Source organism: Lasioglossum baleicum, chromosome 7 (assembly GCF_051020765.1).
Source record: "Lasioglossum baleicum chromosome 7, iyLasBale1, whole genome shotgun sequence".
Classification (NCBI taxonomy): domain Eukaryota; kingdom Metazoa; phylum Arthropoda; class Insecta; order Hymenoptera; family Halictidae; genus Lasioglossum; species Lasioglossum baleicum.
Window position 1 is genome coordinate 15,200,159 of NC_134935.1, and position 14,195 is coordinate 15,214,353.

General features: G+C 38.6%; 2 protein-coding genes across 4 annotated transcripts; one reads left to right on the top strand and one right to left on the bottom strand.

The window, feature by feature from the left end:
• Positions 1 to 218: 218 nt before the first annotated feature.
• Klp31e (kinesin-like protein 31E) lies at positions 219 to 11,292 on the top strand. Of its 3 annotated transcripts, none has more exons than XM_076428206.1 (16): positions 219 to 617; positions 2,182 to 2,566; positions 2,644 to 3,090; positions 3,175 to 3,283; positions 3,498 to 3,701; positions 3,988 to 4,289; positions 4,413 to 4,650; positions 4,724 to 5,625; positions 5,691 to 6,043; positions 6,140 to 6,328; positions 6,426 to 6,545; positions 7,608 to 7,776; positions 7,839 to 7,944; positions 8,415 to 8,954; positions 9,039 to 9,309; positions 9,655 to 11,292. In XM_076428206.1, exons 1-16 carry the CDS (start codon positions 583 to 585, stop codon positions 9,725 to 9,727), a joined length of 4,443 nt encoding a protein of 1,480 aa, XP_076284321.1. In that variant the 5' UTR covers positions 219 to 582; the 3' UTR covers positions 9,728 to 11,292. The 3 variants fall into 3 exon arrangements, 2 of the variants coding, with proteins under 2 accessions (XP_076284321.1, XP_076284320.1); XM_076428205.1 differs by having other exon boundaries at positions 10,510 to 11,292; XR_013009354.1 differs by lacking the exons at positions 9,039 to 9,309; positions 9,655 to 11,292 and having other exon boundaries at positions 7,608 to 7,771; positions 8,415 to 8,588.
• On the bottom strand, positions 11,050 to 14,021 carry Psr (bifunctional arginine demethylase and lysyl-hydroxylase PSR). Its single transcript, XM_076428271.1, has 6 exons — positions 13,526 to 14,021; positions 12,828 to 13,033; positions 12,448 to 12,730; positions 11,830 to 12,185; positions 11,311 to 11,546; positions 11,050 to 11,212 (listed from the first exon to the last, which is right to left on the bottom strand). The coding sequence occupies exons 1-6, from the start codon at positions 13,596 to 13,598 to the stop codon at positions 11,185 to 11,187; spliced, it is 1,182 nt and encodes a 393-aa protein (XP_076284386.1). The 5' UTR covers positions 13,599 to 14,021; the 3' UTR covers positions 11,050 to 11,184.
• Between the last annotated feature and the right edge of the window lie 174 nt (positions 14,022 to 14,195).

Below are 14,195 nucleotides of genomic sequence, written 5' to 3' on the forward strand. Positions count from 1 at the left end.
CTAGTGCTGTTATTTCGACACACATGGTGTATTTACTATTTTTGTGTTATCTTTCTTTTAAAATAAGCACTTGCAAGTCGAATAAAACAAGCCTGATTGTGCTTGCCGAAGTTGACGGTTCGATTTTGATTTTGAAAAAATTCTCAGTTTCCTTACCAGCAATGAAAAAAAACAATGGATCGATTGCATTGTTGCGGTTCTCGTAGCTGTCAACAGATGACGTTAGACTGGCATTTGTGCCGTAAAGAACCAAAGATGTCCGTCACGTCTGATTTCAGTCCAAGATCTGTGTAGTCCTTGGACCGACGCGACTAGGATAGCGATTTTCCTTTCGTTATGAGAGATGTTTGAGTGGATTTCACGGTCGTCTGTGCGCGCGTTCACGGCGAAAAATGCGGAATTTTCACGGGCACCGCATCTGATAACGCGTGCGCATTCAGGATACTCGAGTACCGAGCAATTCTAACCGTTGTCGCCTAATTATTTTGGCCTAATCGTACCGCGGGTACTCGTTCGTTTTTTCCTGTCGAACTCGTCGAGCGCTGTCACGTCTAAAAGAATTGCACAATAAACGTCGTCGAGATGGCTGATGACACGAGTGTACGCGTCGCCGTACGGTAAGTATCCCCGAACAACTGAAATTCTCGTTTTCCAACAAATTTTGAACGAAGACATTCCTCCTGAGTGCGAACCGCATAATCGCGGACTAAGACGTTTTACGCGGTGACAGCTTCCTCCACCAGCAATATTTCGTTAATTATAATCCGGGGAACGCCCGCGAAATATCGTTCGAATTCAAAGCGCGATCATTTGCTTTTTAATTATCGTCTTATTCGTGAGCGATCTGCATATATTAATGTTGCGGGACATGTTTGCCCGGTATGTATATCTTATCTGGTCCTCTTGTTTTTTTTTTATGTTTTTGCATCGATATACCGCGCTGCTACCAGTTCAATCATTAGAATTGTGAAACGTATCGGCCCGTGTCACACTTTCACGATTTTAGAAAATTCTACTATCTAGACCGTTTCGCAATTTTGAAAGGGTTCCGGGTTTCTCGTAGCTGAATAATTACAGTGCGGATTGCGACGTTTCGTACGCGGTGATTCGGATCGAAGAAGCTGCACGGCTATTATGCGTATATGTATATAGTTCTGAATATTCACATCAAAACACGCCACCATAATCAAATCTTTATCTCAATTTTTTCATTTTATGCGCCAGCGATTTTTCGCGGCGAAGTAACTCGGCGTTATTTCATCGGTACGTTTTTTCTACGCAGTAGCTCGATGCAAACTTAAATCACATAATATCTCCTTTTAAAGAGTTGGATGCGTAGGCATCATTACCGGTTGTATAATGCACGCATATCTCGATTCCCGATGAATGAATTTTTCCCCTTCCACCGCGACGTTCTCCTTCGTTTTTTATTGCATAATATCCGTTTGTTTGTATTTTCTTTTTGCACCTGTTCATCTCTGTTTTTATTCATCTCGTATTGCGTATCCTCCCTTTCCCAACCTTTCAGTGGTTCTCGCGGGGTTTCCGTGAATGACACCTGATAACAGCTGATGCGCACAGTGCAGGCTGCATATCTCCCACGTAATATGCCTCTCGTATAGCTACACCGGTCGATTGTGCTACGTATGCATAAGTTATAAACAATCGAAGTATGACTAAATCGGTCCAAGTCGACATTAAATATTAAACGATATTTGTCGATATTTCGCAGAAAAATGTTGGAAGTACTGGAAATATCACGTATCATTGATTTATTTATTAATTCAAAAATATTTTCGAAATTCTTTTTATTAAAAAAATTATTTAACAATAAATCTACCACGAGCGGTCAAATGACCCATGTTAGAATTTTTTATTTGACAATTATTGAAATTGTAGAAATGTTTTCATTATTGAATATATTTTTTGACTCCAGTATATATTATAGTAAAAATCGCACAAAATATAAATAAATTTAATCTTGTTATTTTTATAATACTATTTAGTGTTAAGTTAGTGTTTAGTGTTAAGAAATTTAAAAAGATCATGCAGTGTAATATTTTTTCGAAATTAGTCCAACAAGAAACCACTTGTACTCCCCTCAAAACGATCAATTGATTTATAATTGAAATCAGAATGCTATTTCTACTATGTAAACAAATGTTTTGTTCTTAATCGCAGAATAAGGCCTCAGGTAGCGCGTGAAGTGATCGACATGTGTAGAATATGCACTCAAGTCCCTCCAGGAGAACCCCAGGTCTTTCTTGGACCAGATAAGGCCTTCACATACGATTATGTTTTTGATACGGGCATCGGCCAATGCACAATTTACGACACATGTGTTGCACGATTGGTAGAAGGTGCTTTGGATGGATACAATGCAACAGTCCTTGCTTACGGTCAGACTGGTTCTGGCAAAACTTACTCAATGGGTACAGGGTTTGATGTGGAAGTCGATGAATCTGTTGTTGGCATAATTCCTAGAGCAATTAAGCACCTGTTCGATGGAATAGAGGAGAAGCAACAGCATGCTAGGGACCGTGCACAAATGGCTCCCGAATTTAAAGTATGTAATAGTCTTTACTATATCTTGATCTACTCCATTTTTCTGGTATTATAATTCATATAGTAATATTCCAACAGGTTACTGCACAATTTTTGGAGTTGTACAATGAAGACTTGAAAGATCTGTTGGAGCCAGGTGGACCGAGAGGTGGTGCTCGCATTCACGAAGACACATCTGGAAACATTCATTTAGCTGGCGTTGAACCACGTGTTGTAACCAGTTTGGAACAAGCGTTAGACTATTTACGATTAGGGGCACTATCGCGCACAACTGGGTCCACACAAATGAACACACAGTCGTCGAGATCACACGCAATATTTACATTATACATAAGGCAGCAAAGATGCATCAAAGTGGAAGATCCAGACGCCGACATCGACACAAGCGGAACGGAACCGGCGAATGAGTTCGAAACGTTAACTGCGAAATTTCATTTTGTAGATCTAGCTGGCTCGGAAAGATTAAAAAGAACTGGGGCTACAGGAGACAGGGCAAAGGAAGGAATATCTATAAATTGTGGATTGGTATGGTGTTTGATGGCACTTCCACTTAAAGGAAATAGTATTTCGAATTTAAATAATTATTCCTTTCTGATTTACATACTCTAGTTGGCCTTGGGTAACGTGATTTCTGCACTCGGTGACAAAACAAAGAAAGCTTTACATGTACCATATAGAGATTCCAAATTAACTAGGCTACTTCAAGACTCTCTTGGAGGTAGTGTAGTACCTATTGTACACGTAGCTCGAGAACCTTAATACGTTCGCGACCAGTATCACGTATGTGTGACACATTTTTTTCATATTTTACAAGAGAATAGATTGCCTATAATAGAATATTGCAACTATCAAGGTGGTCGCGAACGTGTTAAATATCGTGCTTGCATGCATCGAACCAGTGTATTAACTAAAATTATGCTTGATACTTCCAGGGAATAGTCAGACTGTTATGATAGCCTGTGTATCACCAAGTGACAGAGATTTTATGGAGACTCTAAGTACGTTGAAATACGCGAACAGAGCGAGAAATATAAAGAACAAAGTTACGATTAATCAAGATAAGAGTTCGAGAACAATAGCTTCTTTGCGAAGAGAGATACAACAACTTCACTTAGAATTGATGGAGTATAGACAAGGTATGTGTGCATAAGATACGAAATCATTAAAACATTATTGATCATATAGGATGTTCGCGCTATTGCTAGTTAGCATTATTCTTGTAAGTAATAAATATTAAAAGACAATGAAAGAAGAAAAATGAATGCTGTTTTCTGTAGGAAAAAGAGGCTTGCTGCTTGAAAAAAACTGTAACTTTTTCCTCTTTCATTTTTTTCTAATATTTATTGTTTGCAAGAAAAACGCTGGCCAGCAACAGCCTGAACACCCTGCATATCGACTGTAATGCTTTACATGTTACCTTAGGCAAAAGAGTTGTTGGTGAAGACGGCGTTAACGATGCCTGGCACGAAAATCAGATGTTGAACAGTGAGCTACAAAGTCTACGAACTAGAGTCAAAGCTCTTTCAGAAACAGTTGAGGCATTAACTGCGAAGAACGTTCTTCTGCTGGCAGAAAAGGCTGCTGGTCAGTGGGTATCATCTACAGGTGGAAACGGTGACGTAACGAGTTTAGTGCAAGGGTATGTTCAAGAAATAGAGGAGCTAAGGGCACGCCTCTTGGAAGCAGAGGCTATGTATCAACAGTTAAAGAAGCGGCAGATGCAGGTACATTAAAATTCACATATCAATTCAGTAAAAGTTCCACCAACTAATTTGGATAATCGAGGTTCTACTAAATTGTGGATTGAACACCTAGTCATTTCACAGTGTAATTTTTATTTCGTGTAGGTGAATGCAGCGAATCCGTACGGTGATTCTGGATATGTATTTCAAAGTGATTCTACATCAGTATTAAACGACGCCAAAAAGGACGTGCAGAAGGAGATCGAAACGTTAACCGCGTTGAAAGAACAGCAATCGTATAGCGGTAGCACTGCCAATAAAGAGGAAGGAGAAGGCGATGATGCGGAGGTTGGCCAGGAGTCAGCGAGCGAGGATGATTCGGATAATGATTCCGACAGGAAAGGTATAACCCAAGAAATATCAAGATAACATAGTTCGAATGAACATACTCGTAATAGATGTTCGATATTTTGCAGAAGAGGATGAAGAGGAGGCAGCTATGGGTCGTGAGTTGGAGGCTCTAACATCGGACATCGATATGAAGCAGCGATTGATCCAGGAGTTAGAGCTCTCTCAACGACGGCTACAGACTATGAAGCAGCATTACGAGGACAAGCTCACGCAGTTGCAGGCTCGCATCAAAGATACACAAGAGGAAAGGGACAAGGTGTTACATTCTCTGCAGCAACAGCCAACACCGCCGACGGAGAAAGTGAAGAAACTACGCGACGAATACGAGAAGAAGCTGACCGCGATGCAGAAAGAAGTACGACTCTTGCAATCTGCTAAAAAGGAGCACGCGAGGCTGTTGAAGAGTCAGTCTCAAAACGAGAACAGATTAAGAGGATTGCGAAACGAACTTGCGGAGATGAAGAGAGCAAAGGTGAAGCTGTTGAACAAAATGCGAGAAGAGGCTCAGAGGCACAAGGAGAACGAGTTGAGGCGAAACAGAGAAATAGCTCAGTTGCGTAAAGAGACCAGGAAGAATGCAAACATGATCAGAACTCTGGAGGCTGACAAGAGAATGAAAGAGGTGGTGTTGAGGCGTAAGCAAGAAGAGGTCACAGCGCTCAGGAAACGAGATAGAGGTCTTAGTCAGAAGGTGGCAGGTCGAACGCCACCTAAACCAGTTAATCCCAAAGCGTTGAAGCAGAGGTGGCAGACGTTCGAACGAACAATTGCGAAACAAGCGTTGGCTAAGCAGGCAGCTGCAGAAACAGAGAGAGAAATGGAAAGACTACTTCAGGAACGCGAGGAACTAGGCAGAGAGCTCGAGAAGCTTCAGAAACACAGGAACGATTTAACGAACAGAAGAGGAGACCCGAGCGACGTTGACGAAGAGATCGACAATGTGAAAAGTAAAATTAGTTATTTGCAGGTAAGTATCTTTTCTCGTATCACATATCACAGTGTCTGCTGCGTTCTTTAAGATGTTCTCCATAGGATAGCATTTCCGAATGCCAACGAGACATGATGGAAGTAGGCGATGGAGAAACAGAGGGTGAACCAGGTGTCGAAGCTCTCATATCCACGGTTCAAACTGTGGACGAGGCTCAATACTTGTTGCAAAGAATGCTGGCTTTCACCGTGGAACAAAGTTGCGTGGCAGCTCAAAAGCAGCTCGAGGTTCGAGACATGGCGTCTCGGCTAAACCAAGTAGCACAGGAAAGCGATGTGCAACATCAGTTGTTGGAGCATGTACTGAGAGACAGAGATCTTCTATCTCTCACGAATAGTCATCACAATAATACTATGAACTACAGCCCTCCGAGCTCGAGGAGCTCCTCACCAGACAAGTAAGTTGCCTAATGTTTCTTTGTTAATGCCCCGAACGTTACCATACATTGGTAATTGCATGTCATTAATATTTCAATTGTAATTTGAAACATCAGCGAAACTTATAGTCAAGTGATAATGGGAGAAGAAAGACAACGTAATAATAAAGTTAGGCGAAGAACCACACAGCCTCAAGAACTTCTTTACGGAGTACAAGCAAATCAAGACAATATAAAGACAGAGGAACAAAGTCAGAACCATAATCATCCACTTACGAGGGTACCCAGCGCGCCAGGTAGTTTGAAGTGAGTATAAATTCGTATAAAAAAAGAAAGGTTGTAGGTAGATAGTATTTTAATCAAATATGTTGTATATAATTTAACCAATATTCTCGTTGACCAGAGGACTGGTATTGACAAGAAGCCAGCACAATATTATCGGAGGATCCCCTACCTTAACTCGACGCGATAGTACATCACCAAGGCCGCTCCGACGACCATTACATCCTGGTGGAGGCTCCATGTGAGTGATAATCCTGCAGCACATCTTTATATTTGTATTTCTTACGTATCTCTGTCTTGACGCTCTGTTCTACGCACTACTGGCCAAATTCTTTTCTTAAAAACAGATGTGTATCATTCGAAACAAGTGCATTTATCGGTGCCTTCACCAAAATGATTACAATTGTATCATCCCTTGAACTGTAGCCAAAAGAAAGTCGGATTATTACGATGCAAAATGTCTTTGTCGCAAGTATTGCGGTACAAATGAAAATATCCAGAAAGCTAATATATTAATTCATTAATAATAAATAGTTGTTTTATAATTTTACATAGGGAGAATTCAAATCGTTCGGTTCTGTTTAAATTAACGAATCGCAAGTAAGGTTACTAACTCATACAAAAATTGTTATGTTAAGACGAAAGATATAATTGATAGAAAAATTGATGAATTGTTCAAAATTTCTTTCTAATTGTTTGTTTATTCTCGGGCAAGTTGCTGATAACGATGATATATTGTTTCGCAATTATTATAGGTGTTCAAATAAGTTTGACCTAACAAAGTACAATTTTATGTATTATATTTATATATATTTCTATGCATTTGCAGTATAAATATGTATAAATGTCACAAAGCTTCGCAAGAAGGTTGACAAAAAGTTTGTATATATGTAAGCAGATATTTTGTATACATTGTCAGTTAATAAATAAACGCACAAGTACTTAACGTGCACTGTACTACGGCAATACACACGAAGACCCTTCAGTGGATCATTGTTTGTTTGTTTGTTTGTTAAAATTATTTTACTACCTCATGTAACAAACCACAATGTATGTGTTGAATGATTTCTGATTAATATTCAGTATTCTTTTATACCGATATATTCGGTAATATAAAAAAATTACAAATATTAATACACTTACCGTTGATCGATGTTTTTACTAATTGAAACGATTTATAACTCTGTCTCAGTGCACTTGCATGATCCAAAATTGTTTCTATCGAACCGAGATAACTTAGCCTGGATTAGAGTAGCCAAGAACCCGGCTAACTAACACGCTAACATAACAAACCCTCAACTAGGGAACAGGTAGCACATACAGATGTGTCGTCACCTCCTGGATCACCGACCACTTACCGCCGGTTCAACAGTAGAGAAGAGAATGTATTCTCCAGGCTGACAGCGAGTAGGCAACCCGCGTCGACAGACCCGCAGCCTATGAAGGGCATTATTTCTAACTATCAAGGCAAGGTAAAAATATTCAAAGTACAACAAGTTTGCTAGGTACTCATAACAAGTTGGGAACTTTTCAGACGCCACCGCGAGCCGTATTGCAATGCACCCACGTGGCAGAGGGGCATAGTAAAGCTGTTCTGGCTATATGCGCAACAGGAGATCAATTATTCAGTGGATCGAAAGGTATGAGTCACAGAAATCGAAACAAAGTATATAACCGAATAAGGTGGACAAGATCAATGTAGTTCGGGGACAATTTTGATCACCTTATCCCATTATACTCTTTCTTAAGGAGGTAGACTCGTTTCCAGGATTGTTTCTCGACAATGCAAAGATGGGGTCTTTCAGTAGTCGAAAGCGTTAGATAAAAGATCAATCTAGGCCGCGATCGCCCTCAAAGTCCTATTTTTACGTTTACGATGCAAGTATTACGTTTACGAGCATGTCGCTGTCGCAGCTTTATGAAAATAGCTACATGTGCTGCTGTAAGCTTCCGAATAATCTTTTATCTAGCGCTTTTGACTACTGAAAAGCCCCATCTTTGCATTATTGAGAAATGAGAACGCACATCCCGCACCCTTGCAATCCTAGAAACGAGACTATCCCCTTCAACTTGCTTCTACAAGATACTCAATGTAACACAACACTTTCAGACCGAACTGTAAAGGTATGGGACTTGAGAACCGGAATTGAAAACTTCTCTCTAACCGGTCATCCTAACAATGTTGTTGCAATGAAGTACTCACCAGTGCAGAACTTGTTATTCAGCGTGTCTTCTGCTTATATAAAAGTTTGGGATCTGAGAGCAGGCAACATCTGCATAAAAACTTTGTTCTCCTCTGGTCAAGCCCAAAGCGGACAAATCGCGCTGTCGACTCAAGTCCCAATGGGTGAAACTGCTATCAATGACTTGGTACTTAGCCTGGATGAACAAGAACTGTATGCTGCGGCTAGCGACAAAGTTAGAGTATGGGATCTTAGAAAGTTGACGCATGTAGGGAGATTGAGTACGCCTCATACAGCTGCAGTAATGTGCCTAGCTGTTTCAAATGACGGTAGAGTGATCGCTGGCAGCAAGGATCATTTGATATCGCTAGTTGAGCCTAATATGTCTGGTCAGTCAGTGTGCCTTGCGCCACCGCATTACGACGGCGTTCAGTGTTTAACCGAGTGCGATTCTACACTTTTCTCTGGTAAATTTTTATTTTGGATAAAGATCTGCATTCTAGTTATCATTTTGCGTAACAGGATAGAGTGTACAAAAATGTCTATTGCAGGCTCGAGAGACATGTGCATCAAACGATGGGATCTACATAGGATGGAACTGGTCCAATCGCTGAACAATGCACACAAAGATTGGATTTTGGGATTATGTATGATTAACAGTGGAACGATCATGGTCTCAGGTTGTCGGGGGGGAGTTTTGAAAGCGTGGTCTGTACCAAAGGAACAAGGTGGGGAGTGTGCGCCAATTGGGGAAGTTCGGGCACACGGTTCCGCTATCAATGCTGTGATAACCAATCAGCAGCATGTCTTTACCGCGAGCAAGTAAGTATACTTCCTGAAATTACACTGGCCGACACCAATTTTGCTTTTCACACGATTTTGATAGATGCTCTACAAGACGCGACTATTGGTTATTGAAACGCAAAATTGGTGTTATTATTTTTTCATTGGACTGATCCAAAGCATACTTAACGATTTCAGGTAATTATTTATAAAAAGTTACCACCCTCCGATAAGTTGACAACATATTAACAAATCATCGAGATCGGAGGGTGGTAATTTTTTGTAAATATTTTTCCCATTTAGACTTCACAATGAAGTGTGTGCTTGGGTTCAGTATTTGTAAATACTTTTTTGGATAGAATAACAATCGAATGTTGATTGCAGCTCTGGAGAGGTGAAGCTGTGGCGTATCCCTGATCCTTCAATAACCATGTCCATTTCCGCAGTTTCCCTTTAACTTATATTTTTATATTGCTGTATATGATGGTTATTTTGCATTTATAAGTTGTTAATGTGGTAATGCGCATGTTTGTCTGAACACATTTTGTAGTTCTCGAAATGTTAACGCGTTTGTCGCCAATTAAAATTATTACCTAACGGTCGACTACTAATAACGACAAAGTTATTTCATTGTTTCAGTACTTAATAATATCGCTTGTTCGTCTACATAATTTTTGTATACTCGGAACATTTTGTTCGTTAACGCGCTTATATATATTTATGCATTCCCAAAAACTTACTACAAATTTGTCATTCGATATAATGATAAAACTATGCAAGCCAAAAGTTGACAAATGTAAATTATATATTTACATTGTTAATTTATTTTTTCTATTACCGCTTCTATTTGCTGTTAACGATTGATAGACTAGTGTAAACCTCTTGTTAAGAGACAGCATCGATTTAAAGTTCCACTCTAATATCTACTGTTCCTAATCTACTCATTTCCATTTCTACCAGAACCGTGTGTATGAAATACTGCTTTTTGAAATGTAACTAAATGCCAGTTTGTAAGTCCATTGATAGTGTGATTGCAGTTGCGAATGTATATCTGTATGTATAAAAAAACGTTTTGTGTTTAATCGAATGAGCTAGTTGGAGGGTAACATCCTCGCAAATAATTCATAATTTTTTTTTAGATCTATTGAACATGAGTTTAATTTAATTTTTTGTTACTTTGCTTCTATGTTGTTTACACTCCAATTTGGTGCTTTGCATGGTCACCGTGTCAACGTGAAGTGACGGAACGGTGAGGCTATGGAGCTACTATAAGAGAGACGCAAGAACTTTCCAGAGAAGCAACTCGTTGAAAAGTTAAAAAACATCTATTGAAATATTATATTTATTTCGTAACTATACATTCTTTTTGTGTCTATTTATTTGTTAATTTGTATTAATTTATTACAAAGACCGTGAATAACCAGTGTCCAAGAGTGACAATGCACCTGACTTGTTGCTTGATATTTTTTATGTTCCTGAACGTACACGGAGTGTGGTCGTGTTTTTTAAAATGTTTTTTCTTCTCTTTTTTGTTTTAATTTAGATTTTACGCGTGCGTTTTACTGCCTTCTCGCATATAGATTTCGGATAAGAATAGAATTTATAAGTGAGTGAGAATTTTAAACAATGAGCCAGAAGAATCTTTTCTATGTTAGATAAAAAAATATTACCAAATCCAAAGATGTAACAGTTTAAAAATAAAAGTTCAGCGAAGATTACGTGCATTATCGTGAACCACCTAAGCGTAGGATTTTAACGAATTTACTTAATAAGAATAACTTTGGTATTATCTAGCATTTATTTTATTATGAACATGAAGGTGGTAATAATTATATTTACTCTTAGTACAAACAATAATTGTTGGTTAATACTGTACAGTCTGAGGTCTCTGTAGGTCCCAAATGCTTGATATTGTCAGGGTTGGCTGTTATTTAGTTTTCTTCTAAAAAATTTAAAAACAGTATTATGTCTAATTATGTTTATAATTATAAAAAGAATAAATGAACTAATAACAGTATGAAACGTTGGTATCATATATACCTCTTCTTCTTTTTGTGTGCCGTCAATGATTCTTGACCACTATCATCTGCACTATCATCTTCTGATTGACTACTACTACTACTACTCGAAGAACTACTAGACGAACCGCTAGAAGAATCACTAGCAACGCCCGTGTCTTCTTTCACATCTATTGTTTCTGCTAGCGCTGCTAGTTCCGGCTCTTCGTCCCTGAGTACTTTCAACCACTTACGTGATAATTTTGGTCTTCCTCGTACCTAAAAAATTTCAATCTAAACAATTCACAGTCACGGTCCGCACAATAAAAAATAAAAGTATTCACCTATGCTCTAATTTACATGGTCTTCGAAAATAGAATACAGTAATTTTTTAGAATTGTTTGTTTGTTAACACCGTCATTGAACTCTAAAAAGGGATGGATACTAGTTTTCCGTGAAAATTAGTGCATAGGTGCATTCATCTATCGAGTCTTCTAAAGTAAGATAAATGTATGAAACATTTTCTGACGAAATGAAAAAATAACAAGTCCACAATATTTACCGTTTTATGCCACACTACTGGAAAATTGGTACGAGAACAAAAGTTTTGTGTAACCGCTATAGTCTCGTCAAGATTTAAAACAACATGCCACCAGCCACCAGGAACGAACACTGTTTCGCCAGGATTTTGTAAAATCTCGATTGGCAAACAATCCTGTGGCCAAGTGGATAACTTCGTGCGAGGATAGATAATGGAAAACCACGTAATAGCTTCGTCCCTTTGTTTACCACCCTCGGATGCAGATACCTTAAGAAGTTCTCTGGGAGTGTGTGTAGGAAAGAGGCACCACCGTTTATGTCCTGAAATTAGTGCATTCCATGCACTGGTCCCTAATGGATCTATGTGAATGCCTGTACCTGCAATTACATTTGTTCATTCATTTTCTGAATGAACGGAGTGCATTTCCCTAAAGCTGATAAGTAGTCAGCGGATTTTATGCATTTATGACAATGAGTAGGTGTAATTTAAAACAATAAGAACATTCGAAAAATTTAAAGACACTGTTACATTATTTTCGAGCTGTTAAACTCATTAGACAGTTTATTACAATCTGGGTAGAAAATTTTTATTTTGCATAAAGATCCGCTGTCTACTGATAAGCATAATAACAACACCCACCAGATCTAGCTGGTCCCATAACAAACCAACGATATGGTGGTCTTCGATGTTCACCAGCATATTGAAAAAGGTCATCGCGAAAGTATGTAGGAATAACATAATCTTCTAACAATTTCTTTCGTCTGGGATGTTCACCGAAGGAACTATCAAAGATGTATAAAGGCGAATCATCGTCGTTATTTAGCATATAATGTATATAGTATTTCATCTTCATCTTAACACTATATCCCTCATTATCTTCTCCGCATTTAAACTTTTGATTCCTGTACTTCTTTACTAATCTCTGCAGTTTAATAGAAAATAACATTGTTAGTATATAGATGTCTATATAAAGGATCCTGAGTTTCAAGAATATAAGTTCAGCATTACTACTTATGAACCTCTATAGTCCATTTGTATTGGGCTTTCCAGCCATTTTGAACACCTTGAATTATCACAGGCTTGTAGGGTTTCTCGTATTTCTCTATAAATTCTTCTGTAGATACTTTGGATTCTTCTATGCGATCTACATTGTCGTTAAGATTCCAGAAGGACTCGAACTTTTGATTGTAGCCATGCTGAGTCCATGCCGCTTTATCCCCGAGCTCTACAAAAAGGGATTCTATCGTGAAAATAAGAAAGGCGATCGCGAGAAGCTTCGATAAAAGACACTTTGTAAACATAAATGTCAAAGCACATTGAAAGTTTCATGAACATCGAAACTCGTTTACTTATTTATACTGACATTACATCGTAAGAGATATCGATTGATTGTTATACATAAGATTGAAACAATGAACTATTTACTTGTAAGCACGTCATGTTACAGTGTTACATAGATATTATCGTGATACTTTCAGTAAATTTGGAGTTACATCATCCAAGGTCGGCAAAGACAGTTTCGAGCTTGTGTCGCATTTTCCAAATTCAGTTTATAACGACGAACGTCACGAGAAGACAAACGGTGTCACAATTACTTCTAGTCTCATACTATTAATATAAAATAAATCGTGAAGAACAGTTGTTTGTTACAATTAATTTTAACGCCCAATAATCACGTCAACGTACAGGTTAGAATGTTAGGTTATGGCGTGTTTACCTGGCCTTGCCTTCCGTTTAACTTCTTTGATTCGTTTTTTTGCACGGTGATCTAATTTCTGTTCCTCGGCCATGGCTACACGTTCGTTATATTATCTAATTAACCTAGTTACAATATATTTACAATTTACAAACGAGAAATATGCGCAACACGTCATTCAACGGTAACTGTACTCTTTAGTTCGCATGAATTCCGTGTGGTGTATCAAAACATTGGCCGTTGATTTCATGTGTTTGGAGAACATTCAGCAGACCCCTTTTTCTTCTTCTCTCTCTCTCTCTCTCTCTCTCTCTCTCTCTCTCTCTCTGTTGATATTCTACAAATACACGAATTCGTTTTATTTCGATCTCATGCTCGAGATCCTCGTTGATCGTACATCCGGCGTTCCATAACACTTTTCTTCGTGATTAACAGGTCTTAATTAGTATGAAAAGTTCTGTGCATCATCTACAGAGGCGCTGGATCTTGTATGCGACTGCCTACGTGACAAATACCATGTCCTACTGGTCCTACCAATAGGTCATACCGTAAACGTAATTGCTCTTCTAGAAATATCAATATCGGTACATTCGTTCCCTCTAAAGTATATATAGCACCCGCGTATATATTCATATATCGAATATTTCCAAATGTATATAAATATATATACATTTGTAACATACAAGCGCAA